Here is a 20,653-nt window from a genome sequence, read left to right on the forward strand (position 1 = left end):
ATGGGCAACGAGGCCAGCCTGGAGGGCGGCGCTGGCGACGGGCCAGTGCCGCCGGGAGGCACCGGCCCTGGCCCGGGCCCCGGAGCAGGGAAGCCGCCTTCAGCACCTGCCGGCGGCGGACAGCTCCCCGCGGCAGGCGCGGCTAGGGCGACAGCCGGACCACCCGGCCCAGGTCCCGGCCCAGGTCCCGGCCCCGGCCCGGGCCCTGGCCCTGGTCCCGGTCCCGGCAGGTAAGCGCGCGTCGCGGCACCTGGGGTTGGGGGGGGGGGCGCGGCAGCCTGAGGCCGGGGCCCGCGGCCCCGCGACGTAGTCTGGACAGCGAGGTCAGACGTCCAGCCACACTTTGAACCCGGCCCGATTGGCGGGAGCCGGGTGGTCTCGGAGCGGCCCTCTTTCAAGTCGCCCTGCCTTGGTAAGGCAGGATGGTGAGTGAGCGGCAGGGTCAGTCAGGGCCTGCAGACCGTGACTCCGTCACGAACCCCAAATTTGCTAAACCCCCAACGCTGGGCTCAGGAGGGGCTTATGTAACCTCAGCCTAGTCCCTCCGCACTGGGGAGCAGTGGGATGGAAAACGTCCTCCCTGTCTGCTGGTGTCTGCATGTGTCCATTGTGTTGGGCCAAGGAAAGAGCACAATGGGAGTGGCTGTCAGGGAAGATAAGTGTCACTGTGAGGAACAGAGCGATATGGAAATAGTTGAACCATGAACTTGGTCATGCGCTTTCCTCAGGCGTTTAGTGACTATAATCATCTTTGGAGAAAGGGAAAATGCCACTGGGCACCAAAAAGTACTTATTTAGGCTCAAAATATGAACAGGGTCATGTGCTTTCATCAAGGTTTAGTGAAACACTCCGGGATGAGGCCAAATGCTATTGAAGCATCTATCACCAGATATGTTCCCGTTGCCTAATGATTTAAATTACCACCTCAAACCAGGGAAAAACTGAAACCCACATAGGATGCACTTAACAGAACATATCTGATCAAATACTGTGAAACCATCTTGCTTAAAATGTATGCCAACTGAGGTCCGACAAAAACACTGAAGTGGTTGTGAATGTAGTGGGAGGGAATGCCAATATATGATAGATTAGTAGACGGAAAACTCAGGAAAGCTACCAAGAGACAACAGGATAAAATGGAAGGCATTATCTTTACACCAAATGGGCCTAGGGAGTAGCAAAACCCCAGGCGGGGAGGTGGGGGGAGGGGGCACTTATGGTTCCATGTGAGTCTGCTGATCATGTTGCCTTAGCTCTTGTGTGTTCCCACACAGAAATTGTGTGGAGCATGATTTTTGATTCTTCAGCTGTCCAACTGTGCCTCTCATGTGTTTATTTTCTCAGAAGTCATTTCTTAGACAAGTAACAGTAATCAAAGGCTCTTAATAGCCTGAAACCGGACGCACACAGGCCAGCCTGTGAGCACCCCCTCGAAAGGGAGACTCTGCCCATTTTACATTAGCTATTACAATAATGCAGTTGGTTAGCATACGGTTCTTAGCACTGCAAATACTGTCCATTTTCCTGCGTGTTGAGCTGCTATTTGAGTTTTAGCTTGAGGGAGCCTCACCCAGGCTTTAGAGCTTTCTCTCCAAGGGAAAGCGTCTACAGCTGCATGGAAAAACACCCTGTTATTGTTAGTTCTCTATACGGGGAATTTGACATTTATCTTCTGGTAACCAAACAGGCTGCTCTGCTTATAGTTTATCTGATGTCACAGAGCCAAGCATATGAAAATCTGGAAAGATTTGGGCAGCTCAGAGGGGCAAGAAGGAGACCGGTGTCTACTACTCATATTCCTTTGCAGGGTTTCATTTCTCCCCCATCTATGCATTCTGTCACAGGGCAGACCCATGAACTACTGTGGGTTGAGGAGCCATGGGGTTCCTGTTGGAGTTAGTAGTCCCATAAGTTGCTCCTTGCTATGAGCAAGGCTCACCCATGGGCCGGTGGTGCTAAGGTCCTGTGGCTGTCAAGCTCAGGACTAGGGGCCCTCAGGAGATGGGATTTACTGCTTCAGTTGATATTCAGTTTGAGAGTCCCTCACAGGAGCAGCACCTCCATGATGTATCTATTTCAGAATTAGAATGGCTTCTGCTTCTCACCAGAGCATCTCAGGTACCTGATGCCAAGTTTAGCATGTTCTGCTCGGAGAGGCTACTGAACAGATTGGCCCATTGATGGAGAAAAAGCCCCATGGCATGTGCTTCTGGGCATTCGGGAAAGAGCAGCAGGTATAGTTTCAAACAGGCTTGCGAGCTTGGAGGCAGTTTGAAGCCTCATTGGGGTAGGTGGAGGGTCAGGTAAGGGCGAGATCATTTTACTAATCCCAGAGGGGAGTGGAACTGAGGTTCTGGGGGAGTCAATTCCTGGCTCTTTCCTGTTGCCATCTTACCCCTTGGTACCACAGAATTCGTCTTTTCATCCTCATATGAGCTCACTTGGTTCTGTGAGGGGGCGGCTCCTCCATGTATGACTGAAGAGCCTGACTTGAATCCCGTAAGCAGCGGCACCACCACACCCATGGTGCTGCCTCTTACCCCTTTTGGATGATATGGCATTTGGGGCATCGGAGAGTCTCTCAAGGCAGGGCTCTCTGCTTCTGATCTCAGGGTAGCATGTACTATTCTATAAGTTGTGCCTTTCTCAAGAAGTGCCATATCAGAGATGGCTCTACTATCCAAGCTGTATGCCCTGGTGTGGGCTGTATCCTCCTGGAGGAAAGGGGACCTTTCATTCATTCATTCACTCATTCACTTATTTTTATGCCTGATGTACAATGAAGTGTTCAAGTTGATGGGATTTAATCTATATACATACCCATGACACATCACCAGCTCAAGACGACACTTTATCAGTAGCCCAGAAAGCACCTTTTTAAAAAATTGCACAAGGAAGCCACATAAACCAGTGAGAACCTGTCTAATCTAGACCAGCCCTGTGGACTTGGCAGGTTCTGACATTTGCAAATTGGTCTTCAGTCAATTAGCCAAGGTGTTTTGACCAGTATCAAGAGCAAGCACTGTGCTGGGCTCTGTGGAGGGTCTGGAAGGGTGGACAGTGCTCCCCTGTCCTCTGGTACCTCACAGTCTGTTTGGTGAGGCAGCCCTCAAAGAGCCAAATCATGGAATTTGGCTGGGCAGCTCTGTGTCTGAGCAGCTCAGACCGAGACGTGCCAGCTAGACAGTGGTTATGGAACGGTTGTCAAGTGAGAAGAGTGGAGAGGCAGAGCCAGGGTTCCAAAGGAGAAACCCAAGGCATGCTGGAAAAATGGTAGGGATATGAGAGGTGGAGAGGGAGAAATAGCATGAGGAATGTTGGTCTACATAGGCAGGGGCGGCAAGCAGAGAATGGGGCCAAGTGCAGGCCAAGAGGAGAGCTGGGGCAGTCCAGGGGAGGTGCCTTTCCCTCATAACCCATCAGAATCCCTGATCACCTCGATGTTGCCTCTCACTCGCTTCCAGCTCGTCTGCCATGGAGACATCTTTAGCCAACGGCAGTGGGCACACACAGCCTGGTCGTGTGCTGGAAGGTGGGTTGAGGCTGCTTTGCAAGCTACCGTCCAAGTTCCTTTCTCAAAATGGGTTTGTCTTAATTCTATCCCAAGAAGAAAACAAAACTAAAAATAAATGGATTTGGGGCACCTGGGTGGCTCAGTCTTTAAGTGTCTGCCTTCTGCTCAGGTCAAAATCCCAGGGTCCTGGGATCGAGCCCCATATTGGGCTCCCTGCTCAGCGGGAGGCCTCCTTCTCCTTCTCCCACTGCCCCTGCTTGTGTTCCCTCTCTCACTGTCACTCTCTCTCTCTCTCATTCTGTCAAATAAATAAATTAAAAAAATAATAAATGGGTTTGGCAAGTATAGTATATCTGGTTTGGGATTAGCCAGACTTGTTATACTGTATCAGCTAACAGTTAGGCTCTGGAAAAATCTGGGCCTCATGTGTAAGGATGAAATTAAAGGATATAATTGCCAGGTTTAGAAATAACGGCCTTTTATCATTCAGAGATCCTGTTGGGCGCCAGGAGCTGGATTCTCATGGAGAGCGTGACGCAGGGATTGTACTAAAGTGACCTAACATCTGAATGGTGCTGATGTCAAAATTTCACCTGAAAGGGCAGCCATTTCTCACCTTTTGCCAGGGAGAAAGGGGCAGCTTTGAAAATAGAGCTTTTTCCAGCCTCAGTAAGATACATTGCTGCTGATTAAAAAAAAAAAAAAAAAAGTTATGATGATGGTGGGGAAGAAAGTTCTCCTTCTCCTTCTCCTCCTCCTTCTCCGTCTTTTTTTTTTTAACTTTTTATTATGAAAAATTTCATATCTACATAGAAGTTGAAAGAATAAGCCAATGAAGTCCCATGTTCCCGTTGCCCAGCCAGTTATCACCAACTCATCGCTGAACAAGTTTGTCTGTCTTCCTCGCCTGCCCTCTCCCATGGAGGCCACTTGCAGACAGCTCCACATTTCATCATCCATATTTCAGTGTGTATTTCTAAGGCATAAGGACTTTGTCTGAACATTACCACAGCACCACAATCACACCCAAACAGGTTAACAAATCCTTCTTCTTCTTTTTTTTAATTTTAATTTTTTAAAAAGTAATCTCTATGCCCAACGTGGGGCTTGAACTCCCAACACTAAGACCAAAAGTTGCATGCTCTGCTAGCCAAGCAGGTAGACATCCTGATAACAATCCCTTCTTCATTTCAGCAAATACCAGCCAGGGTTCAGGTTTTCTGTTTATCTTATGAATTTATTTTTACAGTCGATTTGTTTGAATTGTGATCTAAATAGGGCCCACACATTGCATTTGCTGGGTTTATTTCTTGAGTTTCTTTAAACCTCTAGGTTCCATCCCCCTTTTTTCCACCTTGCAATATATGATTGGAGGACTGTGTCATTTGTCCTGTGTTTCTCACATTCTGGATTATGCTGTTTGTGTCTCTGTCGTGTCATTTAAGATGTTCCTCTGTCCTATATTTTTCCTTTAAGCTGGAACTTGTATCTAGAAGCCATTCAGATTCTAATTTCGTTCTTTTTGTCAAGAAATTCTAGGTTTTGGGGCACCCTGGTGGCTCAGTGGGTTAAAGCCTCTGCCTTTGGCTTGGATCATGGTCTCAGGGTCCTGGGATCAAGCCCCGCATCGGGCTCCCTGCTCATCGGGGAGCCTGCTTCCCCCTCCCCCTCTGCCTGCCTCTCTGCTTACTTGTGATCTCTCTGTCTCTCTCAAATAAATAAATAAAAAATCTTTAAAAAAAATTCTAGCTTTTTAAAAGAGTTTCTCAAGGGCTTTGGCCATGAAGGGGCTAGGAGTTCACTGAAAGTAAAGCCAGACTTTGGACTAGTTTGGAAGCCAAGTAATGATGCAGTGGGACACTTTTCTATTCTTTTTTTCTAAGGTTCTTCCTCTGAGTAGGTTTGGTTCTGGGTTTAAGAGGGCAGAGCTTTCAGAGACCTTGGGTCATGCCTTTTCACCCAGCTTTGGGGAACCCTCCCTGTTTATGTGAGTAGAAGGTGCTAGGAGATAGGTTTGGGACTTCAGTAAATCCACTCTCTCCTCAGAGGTCCTGCCCTTTCTTTGTGTTAGTGATAAAAGTGGGGAGAGACAGACCCTGTGGGCTCCTTGAGGGAAAATCTGTTTCTGGAGATTGTGGCCCATGGGCAAGAGTTGGGATTGACTGGGGTTGGCAAAGATGTCACAACAGTTCTAGCCACTCTCACTGGATGTCTGCTTCACCGTGGACACTCTGCTCAGTGTTTTTACACAAACTTGTTCCTCTCTCCCCCTGTCTGGCCAGGCCGCTCTTGCAGGTCCCGTCTGCCTGGGTCTTCCTCATCCTTCCTACCTGGGGACTCATTGTTTACAATGGTGACACAGTGGCTGAGACCTGCCTGCCTATAGCAAGGGCCATGTATTTCTTTAGGACTTGAGGCCCTTCTGGTGAGCTGGGACTTGGTAGACAATCAAGCCACGTAGGGTCTCCTTCCTGGGCCTCTCAGTTGGTGCCAGGGCCATGTCCTGCTGGCATTGGTGCTGCACTGGTAAGACTCACTCAAGCTCCTTTCCTGCCTTGAGGGTCCCCTCCTTCTCCATTCCCCAGCATGGTGGTGGAAGCTAGTTATAGCCGGGGAGTGAGTTGGGACCATGGCCTCTGGGACCTGGGGCAGGGGAAATGGAATTCTGTTATCCCAGTCCCTGCAGTTCCTTCCTGCAGATGGGGCTCTGTTGGGTGTCTGTTGCCCCCTGGCATTCCCGCAGCTCATGTCTCTTATACATTAGGTTCCGGTCAGCTGTGCCTGTGGGATGGAACCAGAAAGCATGCTCCCTGACTCATCTGTGTTGTACCTTCAGTCCCAGGCTGGTCACAGCACTGCTCTGATCTCTCCATCTGTTCTTTGCTCTTATGGGTATCTAGGCTTCTTAAGAGAGTCTTGTTCTAGAAGAGACCACTTACATGGTACACCCACTTCTTTCTTTTTTTATTTTTTAAAGATTTTTAAAAAAATATTTTTATTTATTTGACAGAGAGAGACAGCGAGAGGAGGAACACAAGCAGGGGGAGTGGGAGTGGGAGAAGCAGGCCTCCCCCGCAGAGCAGGGAGCCCGATGTGGGGCTCAATCCCAAGGCCCTGGGACCATGACCTGAGCTGAAGGCAAATACCTAATGACTGAGCTACCCAAGCACCCCACCCCCACTTCTTTCTAACATGATATCACATGGAGGTGTATTGGGAGCCTCTAAGGAACTTTAGCTCACCCTGGGATAAATCCAGAAACTTTTGGGTTAGACTGGCTGCCGCTGAAGTGTGTAGGGTTGCTATTAGGGCCCAAGATGAAGATTTTCCCTGAGCGGAAGTAAAAGTGTTAGCTTCTGGGACTTCGTCCCAACCACTGAGAAGATCAAAAGGCCTTAACAGCAGCTCATGGAAGGATCACCCAGTCTGGGACTGCCCCAGACCCAGAGCTGCTCTCTAGTGCCATTGCCTCGGGGAGGGAGCTGTCCATTCCCAGGATGCTAGAAGAATCAGTAAGGCCTTTGGGTGCTTTGGAGGAAAAGGGGGTAAGGAAATTTCCTGAGAGTCACACCTATACTTTCCATGTATTTGTGGATGCAGGTAGGTTATAAGGGTCACTTGCCCTCTTTTTATACAGGAGTGGTTGTAAGGGATTTCTACAATTAAGCTCTACTTAGCAATAGAAGGATTTTATTTATTTATTTAAGATTTTATTTATTTGACAGAGAAAGACACAGTGAGAAAGGGAACACAAGCTAGGGGAGTGGGAAAGGGAGAAGCAGGCCTCCCACCTAGTAGGGAGTCTTGTGTGGGGCTCAATCCCAGGATCCTGGGATCATGACTAGAGTCGAAGGCAGGCGCTTAATGACTGAGCCACCCAGGTGCCCCACAATAGGAGGATTTTATTTTATTTTATTTTTTAAAAGATTTTATTTATTTATTTGACAGAGAGAGAGAGAGAGAGAGAGAGATCACAATTAGGCAGAGAGGTAGGCAAAGAGAGAGGGGGAAGCAGGTTTCCTGCTGAGCAGAGAGCCTGATGTGGGGCTGATGTGGGGCTCGATCCCAGGACCCTGAGATCATGACCTATGCCAAACGCAGAGGTTTAACCCACTGAGCCACCCAGGCGCCCCCAGTAGGAGGATTTTAAAGTGAAACTTTATCCATGCATTCAGGAAACCCTCTGCTGAACACCTACTAGATGCCTATCCCTGGGCGAGATATAAGGAGCAAAGGAAGGAGCATGAAACGGGCTGTGCCCTCAAGGAGCTCCCAGTCTGGTAGGAGCGAAAGAGACACTTGTTTAGATTTTTACCCTCAACTTCCCTGAAAGGAGAGTTTTCTCCTGCTTTTTCTTTTTCTGCTTTTTTCCCCTAGAGTTAAGATAAATGAGAGCATGATTAAAAGGGGTTGTCTTATTTCATACTCTGAGATAGTAGAATATATATATTTGTATGGTGTTTTGCAGCTTACAAAACACATTCACAACATTAACTTATTCTGTTGGGAACTCCAAAGGCCTAATATGAGAGATTTAGAAGAACAGCCAGCTAGCTGACTTTAGCAAACCGAAATGCCATACACTGAGCACAGCTGGAGAACCGCGTCACTTCCTTGCCTCCTGCTCCGAGAAGATGGAAAATTTAGCACTAGGATGGGGAGGGCTTTGAGGACGAGAAAAGGATCAGGAAGTAGGACATCTGAGCAGAGGACAGCATAGGGTGGGGTGGGGAATGAAGAGTACTGGAAGCCTCCTGGGTGGGGGTCAGAAACTCGTGTTTAATCAACCCTGACATTGCCCCAAGCTGGCTGTATGTGTAGTAGGTTCTCACTGCTTTCCATCTATAAAAGGACAGTTTTAACTAAGATGGTCTCCCAGGTCCCCTCCATCTCTGACAGTGTTTTTGGTTAGATAAGTAAGAAGGAAGGGTGATGCTTTCCGCTATTCCTCGGCCCCTACTGAGGAGAGAAAATAGGTATGTCATGAAGACTTTAGGTTCATTGGAAGAGCTTTAAATGAAGAGGACTGCTCTTCCTCCAAGCCCCAGAGGTCTTTCCGAGTGGACAAGATGACCTCACGATCAGGCCCAGAACCGGAAGAGGGACTGGCTGGCCCCTTGCCTCTCAGTTGCTCCTGGCAAGGCGGGGGCTCTTGAAAAGCTGCTGGCGTCCTTCTACCTAGTTGGCTGGCCAGCCGGCCAGTCTCCTACTTGCACCTGCGGAGACTGCCTCCAGCTCCCTCTTTCCAGCTGGACATGGTGGCTTATCTACCAAGCATTGTTACACCTGCAACCCCCACGTGCTCAGGTCCCTGCTCTGCCTCCTCCTGGTGGGTGCCTGTGCAGAGTCCTTCACTTGTAGAGTGAGGAGATGGATGTTTCTTCTGCAGCTTGTGGGCACTAAGGGCTCAGGGCAGGTCACCAGTGTCAAGGTCTGGCCTGTGAGGCCTCTTCCTTCGGGAACATGGTTTAGCTTCAGTGGGTGATCTGTTTGCTCTGTCTTCCTTTTATTTTGAGACTCTCAGCCAACTCCTAACAGTTGCCAAAACATCTGCTTCTGTATTGTCTGAAGGAGGAGCTCTGCCTTGGGGTGAATACCCAGTGGTCCATGGCCTTTGGTCCCTCCCTGGCAGATGACTCCACCATTGGAAAGTTCTTTCTTTCTGTTTGTCTGAAATTGGCTTCCTCGATCCTCCTCTCTTGGCCTGGCTCTGCCCTCTGGCTCACAGGCTTAGTAGGAGCTCATGATGCTCTTACCTCCTCAACCACGGGGTTCTTCCCTAGACTTGACTTCTCCAGGTCCTGAGGCTGGGATGTGACTCTGGGGCCCTTGGCAACCTGGGCTGTTTGGCCCAAGGCTCTCAATATCCTGAGGACAGCGAGGTTCAGAGAACAGGATCCAGGGCTCAGTATGTCACATGGACTATGAGTGACATGATCTGGAGGATGAATGGCCTTCACTCACCAGCCTGAGAAGCCCATCCTACACCTGCCTCTGTCCCTGCACCCCACACTTGTCCAGCCTCGGGCTGGGCATCTCAGCACGAAGGCTGGATTCCCTCCATCCTAGACTTGTGCGATCCGAGTGTGAATGTGAGGCCCTGCACGGGTCCCTGCCATGTCTTCTTTCATTGTACCTGGAGATCCCTTCTAACCTAGTGAGACCCTTTGGATCCTGACTCTGTCTCCTGACATAGGGATAATACCCAAGATAGTGTAGTTGTTTCCAAAATCATGCTGGGAGAACTTCTTCCCTTCTTCTCCCCTTCTTATGGCTCTGGGAGCCCACTTTCTAGACCCTTATATCTCACTTTGATGGTCCGTGTTGAGCCCTTGAGACCAAAGCCTTGCCAGCTCTGGGTAGAGGGGGTTTCGGCTGAAGAGGGTGGTAGAGCCAGCTGGCACTGGAGAGGCAATCAGCCCTCACACCTGTGGGAGCCTCTGTGCACTGCAGAGGACACTCCTTCTCAGGCCTGTTCTTCCCTGGTCGGCCAGGGCATTCTGGCCTGTTTTGGGGATACACTGACCTTAGACTCTGTAGGGAGGATGTCCTCAGGAGCAATGAACACTCTGCAGATGAAAATCTCAAACACACATAAAAGGAGAAAAGATGGCATGAGGAACCCCCTCCTGTGGACCCATCACCCAGCTTCAATAATGATCAGTGTTCTGCCATCTTGTTTCATCTCTATTCCTCCAACATTTTTTTTTTTTTTTTTTGGCCCGGAGTATTTTCAGTCAAAATCCAAATGTATCATTTCACCCATACTTTAGGATATAACTCTAGTAGTTAAAAGCTGTTTTTATTTTAATCCAATGACATTATCAAAGCTAACAAAAGTTAACTATAATTTTTTAATATGACTTAATACCCAGCCCATGTTCAATTTGACTTGATTATCTCAAAAATTATTTTTTAAGGTTGTTTTGTTCAAATCAGGATCCAAACAAACATTGCATACATGAAGAATTTTATATGCGTGTGTGTATATATATGTGTGTGTATATTTGTTTCAAAATAATAATGTAGATATTTTTACTAACAATAGTACTAACGAATGTAATTTAAGATCTTGTGGTTTCTTTTGGCCTTAGTTTATCTCTTTCCAGGATGTCTGGTTCAAGTTCTATGTTTTATTATTTTTTCTTTTTTTAATTTAAATTCAATTAATTAACATATAATATATTATTAGTTTTGGAGGTAGAGCTCAGTGATTCATCAGTCTTATATAATACCCATTGCTCACTACATCACATGCCCTCCCTTAATGTCCATCACCCAGTTACCCCATCTCCCCAGCCCCCTCCCTCCGGCAACCCTCAGTTTGTTTCCTGTGATTAAGAGTCTCTTATGCTTTGTCTTCCTCTCTGATTTCATCTTGGTTTTTTTTTCTCTCTTCCCCTATGATTCTCTGTTTTGTTTATTAAATTCCGCATGTGAGTGAAATCATGATAATTGTCTTTCTCTGACTTATTTCGCTTAGCACAATACTCTTTAGATCCACCCATCTTGTTGCAAATGGCAAGATTTCATTCTTTTTGATGGCTGAGTAGTGTTCCATTGAAGATACATATATAAATATATAAACATGCGTATAATATGTATCTCATGTATATATATGTATATAGCTAATTTTCTTTATCCTTTCATCTGTTGGTGGGCACATGATCTGTGTTTTAGAGTTATTAGAAATGATTCTTCTCAGGGTGCCTGGGTGGCTCCGTTGGTTAAGCATCTGCCTTCAGCTCAGGTCATGATCTCAGGACCCTGGAACTGAGTCCCGCATCAGGCTCCCTGTTCAGCGGAGAGTCTTCTTCTCCATCTCCCTCTGCCCCTCCCCTTGCTCGTGCTCTTGCTCTCTCTCTCTCTCAAAAAAATAATAAAATCTTTAAATAATGTTTAAGAAAAAAGAGAAATGATTCTTCTCAGTGAGGTTCTGCCATGAAGAAGATATACAATCAAGCTCTTTCTTTCTAGTTTGTGTTGTTTGTAAGGATTGCTTCCTGATCACTTCTCTGTTGTGACGATCTACTGCAGAGTAAATCAGCCCAGACTCAGTGGCTTCAAACAGCAATTTTTTATTCTCAGTCATGCATCAGCATGCTGGCTGGAATTCTCCGATCTGGGCCGGGCTCTGGGCTCCAGGCTCCAGTTGAATACAGGTCTGCTCTCCACATCTCTCATCCTCCTTGGACAGCAGGGTAGCCAGGACACGTTCTTCCGGTGGTGACAGCAGACTCACAGGGGGCATGCCTAACCACGCATACGCCACACACATACACACGCACTTCAGTCCACATCTCCTAACATGACTTCAGTCAAAGCGATTCATATATAAGCCCAAGGTTCAGAGAAGTTGCAGCAGTTACTCTGACTATATAAGAAATTACCCTAAAACTTAGTGACATCAAACAACCACTCTTTGGTTCACAGATTCTGTAGGTCAGGAATTCAGGCCAGGCACGTGGGATGGCTTACTTCTGCTCTCTGGTGTCTGGAGCTTCAGCTGGAAGACTCGAAGGCTGGGGACAGCAATCCTCTGACGGGTCTTCATCACTCACGTGTCTTACAGTTGATTCATGCTAAGAGCTGGGAGCCTCAGTGCTTCTCCACATGAGCTAGTTTGAGCTTCCTCTCAACATGGTTTCTGGGTTTCAAGGGTATCCTAAGAGAAAGAGAGAGAGAAAGCCAGCTGGAGGCCATACTGCCTTTTATGACCACTGTTATTTTTGCCACGTTCTACTCAGTGAAGTAGTTCTAAAGCCCTACCCACTTTTGAGTGGAGGAAACAAGGACTCCATCTCTTGGTTGGGAAGGTCCAGATTCTATAAGAGCTTGTGGAAATCTTGTTGAATCCATTTTTAGAAAATAGAGTCTGCCACATCTGGAAAAATAGTCTCCACCCTCTGTGGGAGGAATTGCCAAGTCACATGGCAGAGAGCAGAAATCCATTGTGCACAACAATGCCATCTACCATACTTCTATCTTTTTTATTTTATTTTCTTAAAATTATGTAAAACTTTCATGTGATTCCAAATAAGATGAATTGAGAGAAGTCTAGTTCTATCTTGCTCCTTCACCTTGTTTTCCTTCCCTGATAAGAATTCACCTCTATCAGGTTTTTTTCCCATTGTTTCTTCTTGAAAATATAAAGACAATATATATTTATTTACCCCTCTCTTTTTCACATATATATAAAAAGTAGCAAATTCTGAACACTGTGCTGAACTTTGCTTTTTTTCACATAACATATCCTGAAGATCACCCTGTAGGAGAGTGGAGAAATCCTCCTGATTCTTTTTTTGCATCTGTACAGCGCTCTATCATGTGGGCTGGCTGTAGTTTATTATTACAAATCACCCCACATTGAGGAACCTGGTATATATGTCATTTTGTAATTTTACTGGTGTGCCTGTGGGCTAGTGTATCTATTGGATGATTTCCCAGTATATCTATGGGATATTTTGTATTTTTACCAGGGTTGCTCTGGGTTAGTTTCCTATGGGATGCACATTGTGCTGTGTTTTGCCAAGCTGGAGGGTCAAGGGCAGAGACGGGGTACTAGTGAGGGGTTTGGACCATGTTCAGATGCGAGATGATGGTCACTGGATCAGGAAGAGCGAGTGGCAGGGAGTAGGGAGAGGGGGAAAGTGCTAAAAAGTGCTCACCTTCTGGATATATGCTGAATGTAGAGCCAGAGGGGGGCTCAATGGATGCCTTTGAAGAGTTAGAGGAAGAGAGGAGTCAGGAGAACCCCTGAGTTCTGGCCTGAGCATGTGGTGCGCGCTGGGGGCCACCGGCATGGGGCCCAAGATGAGAAGCTTGTTCCTGGCTAAGTTGTATTTTAGAGACACCCAAGTGAGACATTAGGTAGGTGGCTAGGCGTTCAAGTCTGGGCTGGAAAAATAAAGTAGCACCTCACCTGCACGTGCATTAATATTAATGCCACCTGCTTCCTACAAGTACCCTGAGAAGGAGATAAGGAAGAGGAGGAAATTAAGGCAATTCCGGGGTTCCAAGAGGGCGGGTCAAGCCCATTGAATCTGACAAACTTTGATCGAATGAAAGCATTCAGCCTAAGGCCTGGAGTGAAATAGCAACCTGTGGCCTGGTTCCCACCCAGGGCAGAGGATCTGAAGGTGAGCGGGTAGATTACCGGCCCTATTTCCTACTACAGAGCTATTTGAATTAGACTTGATTAGGGGTTTGGTTCCTGTCCTCTGGGAGCTCTGACGTAACGGGGGGATGCCTGGGGGGATGCTCTGAGGACCCACTGTGGTCCTTCTTACTCGTCTTCACATACAGCTGCTGAAACAGATACAGAATTTGGGCCTCCAGCTGGAGAGTTCCCTTGAGAGGCCTGGCCCATCCCACGGGCTCTCAGAATCCACTGCAAGTCAGGGTTTCAGCCCAGGCTACCAGAGCCACAGAAAATACCTGCTTTGCCATGGGAAGAGTGCCATTTTGTCTCTTAACCATCATTTGTGTTCATGAAACTCCAGGAAGTTCGGACAGTGGGGGTTCCCTTGGTAGATTTGGGGGATTAGGAAGAGGGGAGGAGGGAGGGAGCTCTAGGTCTTTGGCTGCTGCTCTGGAGTGGTGATCTGCCGAGGGGCCCCAGGGGCAGAGACACCAGTGTGCCTCTGGGCTGTGTATTTCTCTGGGCCCAGGACCCTGGGGACAGGCTGTGGCACGTGGAGCTGGCTCAGAGGCCAGCGGGCTGGAGTAGGGCTGCCCCAGGAGCCAGGCATCCGTCCCTGCTCTCCCTGTGTACTGTAAGCATTTTTGCAAATGATAGTGCTTAGCACGCTGACGGGCCAGGGGCAGAGGGGTTTCCCACTGGGATGCGTCTGGGGAGCTGTGATATTATGAAAGAAGGGCAGAATGGGAGTCTACAGAGCAGGACAGCTGGCCCTGGGAGCTCCCAACATACCAGGTCTGCCAGTAACCCTAACCCTTTCATCTAACTCCTCAGCTTTACCAGAGTCTGGTGTGGAGCCCACCTAAGGATCCTTGCTCTTACTGTCCTCGGCCGCCCCCCTGCCCCAGGCTACCATGGTGTCCACCTTGGCTTGCTTGAGCTGTGAAAACAGAGACAGAGGAGCTGCAGGCACATAGCTTCTGCTCTGTCCCCACCCAGGCACTCAGTCAGGAGTGAGGAGCCCTACAAAACCCATCTAGGACTCTGGGGACAGGTGTCACACAACCATCTTCTTTTCTAAATGGTAAAAACCTCCACACCCCTGAGTGCGGAGTGTGGAAGCAAAAAGGTCCTCCCTGTCCTCAAGTAGGAAAGCCTGGTGGGGACTCTGGGATGGGGGGCGACACTGCTCCCTTTCAGTTATCAAGACCCTGGCTTACTGCTCTGGTGGGGCTGCCTGGTGGTGCTGAGAACACATTTTCAGAGGCATGGAGAAAGAAGAAACTAGAAGCTTTTCCTTTTGGGAAAGCATTTGTGTTCCCTGTACTCCCTCATGAGTGCTTATTCTGGGATGCCTGGGCCTACAAAGTGGAGGGGCAGTGACCCCAGAAGTAATCAAGGCTGAACCTGCTGGCAAGGTTTTCAGGGAACATGGGCCTCCTTCCGCCTCCTTTAGCTTCATTTTCCCTAGTCCCTAATGGCAGCTCAGGACAAAAACAAGACATTCAGATAAAGGCATGCATTGCTTTTGAAAAGATAATGATGATACTTAGTAGTAATTGATTTTGCTTATACAGTGAATTTTCATCTGTGTAGCTCTGTCCAGTAGAGGGTCAGGATCACTGGTAAGGGATGGAAAGACTGAGGCCAGGGAGGTTTCTTCCAAGAACCCCATAGCAAGGCAGGGCAGGAACAGGACGAGGAGCAGGACCTTCCCAGCCCTGGCCTCTGCTTGGTGGATCTCCCCGGCCACTTTGGGATGAGGAAACTCTCATGTGTTAAGTCAAAAGACTGGGCATCCGGTGTAAGGACTGGTCTGCTTGACACCCTCCCTGTCCCTGGATATAGTGGGCTGGGGGGGAGGGAGCAGGGGACAGTCTTAGGGTGACCTTGGTAATTAAGGCTCCAGGGCCAGGATAGAAGAGTACAGGCCCCACTGGGTGAGGTTTGGGGACAAAGCCTTGGCTGAGTTAGACTCCTTAGAACAACCCACCCTTGTAGTGTGCTCACCGTGGGCCAAGCCGCAGAGGCCTCTGGGCCATGGGTCAGAGGTCTTCGTTCTTGGAATGAAGATGGAGATGGCTCAGTCTTCCCTTCTGCGAGCTGTCATGGATGCTGGGGTACCTTCTCAAACAAGCTAACATGCTCTAGTCCGTCCTGGAATGTACAGCCTTCAGAAACAAGACCCACCGCCATGTAAGTGATTCCGGGAAACCGTGCTGAGTATTACTCGTTGCCATGCCGCTGGAGTGGGTTTAGACACAAAGGGGGCGAACAGCCCCATCAGCACCCACCTCCAACAAATTCACATCTCCAGAGACCCTGCTTCATCCCCACGGTGGGCTTTCCTCCAAGCGCAGACTCATTGTTTAAGAGTGTCCTTTCTTTGTCCTACCTGACTCATTGTTTAAGAGTGTCCTTTCTTTGTCCCACGTTTTTGTTCACTGTTTGTTTTCATTCAGTGTTTGTTCATTCAACAAGCATCTCTGGGTCCGCTGTGTATCAGGGTGTGCGGACTCTGAGTTCACAGAGGAAAGGCAGTGTCAGCCCGGTTGGACCCCGCAGTCCAGGGGAGCCAGAAGGGCTCAGCCAAAGCCACACACTTAAGAGAAAGGAGCACCGAAACTCGGGTGCCCCCCAGCCCTCCTGTTTTGCAGTGGGTTGGCCTGAGCCTGCCTTAATGGCTGCTTGTCCACGCGCACATGCACTTTCAGACCCTGATTCCTTCTGGGACTCCAGGGACAATCTAGTGGCCCCAATCAGTGGACACGTTCCTGTCTTAGCTGCTGACACCGCCTTCGGTGGGCTTCTGATCACGCTGCCCTTCTGGAAGCTCCCTTCTCTGTTTCTGCAGCACCCCCTTGTTTATGTGTTGGTCTTCTCTGGGGCGCCACATGCCCCTCCTGCCTGGGGGGCCCCAGGACTCAGGACTCAGCCCTGAGCTATGTGGCTTTTCCCTCTCACGTGACAGGGGCTGTGAGCCGACAGCCCCCTGATTCCTCTATAGCTTGGGTTGTCAGCCTTCAAGTGGACACCTCCACATGGTGTCCCCAGCCCCCGCCGACGCACAGTGTCACCGTCTGCCCCCTCTCCACTCCCCTTTGGCTGGAAGAGTACCCAATCTTGGGTTTAGAGGACCTCTTTTCTCGGAAAAACTTGAGCCCATACCACAATGGAATGAATCTGACATAAAGTCTTCTTTTGAAGACAGGAATGTTGAAGGTTTTGTTTGGTGTCCATAAAAGATCTTTAAAAAGTCTTTGGTTTTGGAATGGAGCCTCTTCCTAGACCCAGGTTTGGGGTCCCTAGGGCCGTGAGGGCAGTAGGCTCACCCGAGCTCGGTATGGATGATCAGAGACCCCATTGGTCTGGCTATATCTGTCAAGGGAGGGAAATCATAGGGAGGGGGGAGATACTGGAGGTGAACCGGGGAGCAGGAGCAAGAAAACCTGCACGTGGTGGCCTCCCTCAGCTGACCATGATACCACTGATCCCAGTGCCAACTGCATGGTCGCTTAGCACGACGGGGGCATCCCAGTCTGGATCTCATCCCAGACTGGATTGCAGAGGGGCCCTGGGCTACTGAATCCCCAGCAGGGAGGGCATAGCAGGGGTCCCATGAAGAGTGATGGACCGTTAGTCATGACTTCAGGAAGGAGTCTTTCTTGGAGGTGGCTCTCACCCCTCTTTGGATCCTGATACTTCATGTGCTTCTCCAGAATCTTGCCTGAGGAGGGCTCTCATGCCATCCAGGCTTATTCTTTGTCTTTGTTCCCATGCTCTCTTCTTGGCTTCCTTCTTTCATATTACTTGCCTGACTCTGATAGATTCAGGTACTTTTGAGTTTTAACTATATCAATGAGACTCTTCTGGATTTTTTAGCAAAATTTTTATTTATTTATTTAAGTCACCGCTCCACCCAACATGGGGCTTGAACTCAGGACCCCAAGATCAGAGTTGTACACTCTTCTGACTGAGCCAGCCAGGCTCTGATGGAATTTTTAAAAAATTATGCAAGTAAGTTGTAAGCTTATTATTCATGTGAATTTTCAAACAATCCAGTCGCTGAATGAAACTTCTATTTTCCCCTGTCTTTCCTTGCATCATTACTTCTCTCTGCCTATTTCTAAGAGCTTTCTGCAGGCACATCTGTGGATCTATTGTGTACTTACACACACACTTTTTGTTCAGAGTAGCTCAGCTTCATTTTCTGTATTAACAAACATTTAATCACCAAACAAAACTTGCAGACCCTGAATGCCCAAGGGCCATTATGGTCAAAATATTGGGTTACAATAATAAAGTAGCAACCACTCCAGAAATCAGTGCTCTGGGGGAGGGTGCATTGTTTAGAAGGGGGACATGAAGTTAGGCTTAGCCCCCTTTTCCCTGCTGAGGGTTAATGAAAAATGGGGGCACAGAACTCTGTAGGGTCTTCACTACCAGAGGGAGCTGGCCAAGACAGAATGGGATGGAAACTCTTGAGTTGGCCAGGATCTTGGGCAGTCAGCTGACGTTGAACTTCCCCTTCCTCCTCCTCCTCCTCCTCCTCCTTTCTTCTTCCTGTCCCCCTTTTCTTACCTCCTCACCCCTCTTCCCCCTCCTCCTCTCTCCTCCCCCCTTTCTTCTTCTTCCTCTTTCTCTCCTCCTCCTCCTCCTCCTCTTCTCCTCCTCCTTCTTCTACATTGAACTCCTATTTAACTGGCCCTTGGAGTTCAGCATTTGGCCTCAGAAACCAGACAGCAATCTCTGTCTTCACAGGTGATAGGAGAGGCACGACGAGGACGAACTGAGCAGTGGCTCACACGGACACGAGCTGCTGGGCACTGTTTCTCTGCCAGGCCCTGGTGCTTGGGGTACCTGCTTATTCTGGGGAGGGCCACCCATGTGGCATCTTCTGTCGTGACGCTGGAACCTCTGGGGTCCCCAGGGCTACCTGGCCTGCCCTCTCTGTTGGTGCCAGTGGCTACGCCCACTGCACTGGCTGTGGCACGTGTGCCTTCCTTGGCTGCATTCAGGGCCCCTCCACCATCCGCCTTAGACCCCATCTTAGATCCTCCCACTCTCTCCACTGGCCGCCGAAGGACTGACACATACTTTTTTTTAAAGAAATGGGATCACACTGAATACATTGTCTTGCAGCCAGCTTTTTTCACAGAACAATATAGGAAGACATTTCTCCCTATTCTCCCCCTCCTCCAAGAGTCAACAGTTTGGGGCCCAAGATTACTTTCTGTCCCCGTGTCACTTCTTGAATTGGAGGGATCGATAGTGCCCGTTGGAGGCCATTGTGTGCTCCTGTGTCCTGGCAACGTGTCCGGGCAAACGAGCAGGCCCTTTGTCGTGTCTGGACACCTACTTGCCCAACCTTTGAGAGCAGCATACTAGAGCAGCACCCCGCTGGGGTACGACAGTGGCTTTGCCCCTGAGGCTCTGCTTCTGAACTTGAGAGAGTTTCCTCTGAAGGCTCCGGTCTGTGTTTCTGGCCGGGGCCATCTCCTAAATGTGGGCGTCCACACGGAATTCCTTTTTCTTCTCCGGTACGTGGGATGAATTCGTTTTTCTTTATTTATAGCTTCTTCAGGTTGCGTTGCTCAGATGCTCAGTCAGCTGAGCAGAAGATGGCCTGCCTAGCATGGCCATTTGCAGCGCAAGGAATCAGCTGTGGCTGGCATCTTACCTTGCCTCTTGGTTCCAGATGGTGCTCTATATTAGTATACGCTGCCTATATGCCCCTCCAGAGATTCAACCCCAAATCTGAAAGAAGGTGACCCCTTGCTGGCCTCTTCCCTACTGTCCTCTTCCTTACTAAGGATTTGGGTGTTTGGAATTGGAAGATTTTTTTTCTAGTGCAACCCAGCTCCACCTTGGATCAGACCTCTACCCACTCCAGGGCACGATAATGCTTGGAGTCATCCATTCATTCAATAAATATTTATTGACCACCTACTACAGGCCAAGTACTATATTGTAGGCAGTCTTCACTGCTGGCTACGGATCATGTACTGCTTCCAGATCTCTTCTCCCTCTCCTCCTCTTCCTCCCCCTCCCCTTCCTGCTCCTTTTTCTTCTCCTCCTCCCCACTTCTTCTTCTAATCCCCCTTCTCACCTTCTCCCTCCCCCCTTCTTCTTCTTCTTTATTAAATAGGCTCCACACCCAGTGTGGAGCCCAGGGTGGGGATCAGACTCACAACCCTGAGATCAGGACCTGAGCTGAGATCAAGAGTCGGATGCTTAACCGACTGATCCACCCAGGTACCCTCCAAATTTCTCCTTTTTTTGTAGGTTTTCCTACTACTTGTGGAAGGCTTTTGCCTCTAAATTTGCCCTAGGAACATGATTTTGAATTTCCAACTGATCACATCACAAGAATTCTTCCTTAGGTTCATACTCAAGGTCTACTCTACTAGGAACACTTTTAGTCTCCTAAGAATTACCAACCAACCAGGAGGCACGTTTTCTGGGGACTGGGCTCGGTGTGTTTCTGAGGAGGTCCTAGTTTTATAGGGTTGAGGGTATGAGAGCAGGGCTTGAGGGTCATAAATGCCCTAGTCAGTTCCCAGACTCACTGCCCATCCTTCTAGTGCCCTTTAGCTGCTTTGCTTTTTTCATCTTAAGTTTTCTCATTTGTAAGAGTGGAAATGCTAAGAGGCCCTGCCCTGCATGCATGGTTGGTAGGAGGTTGATTATGTGAAGAGGGAGCCTGGCACATAGAGGGAGAGCTGAGAACACAGTAGCTGCTGGGGGTGATGATGCTCTTACTGTTTTCACTCCCAGGAAAGAAAGGCATTGAAATCATTAACTGTTTCATCAGCCAAGGTTTGTTTTTCTTTTTAATATATTTACACTACTTTTAATTTTTTAACTTTTATTTTATTTTTTTTTACTTTAATTTTTTAAAGATTTTTTTTAAAAGATTTTTTATTTCTTTATTTGACAGCCAAAGATCACAAGTAGGCAGAGAGGCAGGCAGAGAGAGAGGAGGAAGCAGGCTCCC

General features: G+C 48.6%; 1 protein-coding gene across 1 annotated transcript in view; it reads left to right on the top strand.

The window, feature by feature from the left end:
- LOC111144357 (bassoon presynaptic cytomatrix protein) overlaps nucleotides 1–20,653 on the top strand; it is an 88,234-nt gene continuing 67,581 nt past the window's right edge. Inside the window, 1 exon segment of the mRNA XM_022498621.1 lies at nucleotides 1–230. Within this exon segment, the coding sequence (XP_022354329.1) occupies nucleotides 1–230 (230 nt within the window).

The sequence above is a fragment of the Enhydra lutris genome, unplaced genomic scaffold (genome assembly GCF_002288905.1).
Source record: "Enhydra lutris kenyoni isolate GAN:26980312 unplaced genomic scaffold, ASM228890v2 scaffoldscaffold10, whole genome shotgun sequence".
NCBI lineage: Eukaryota > Metazoa > Chordata > Mammalia > Carnivora > Mustelidae > Enhydra > Enhydra lutris.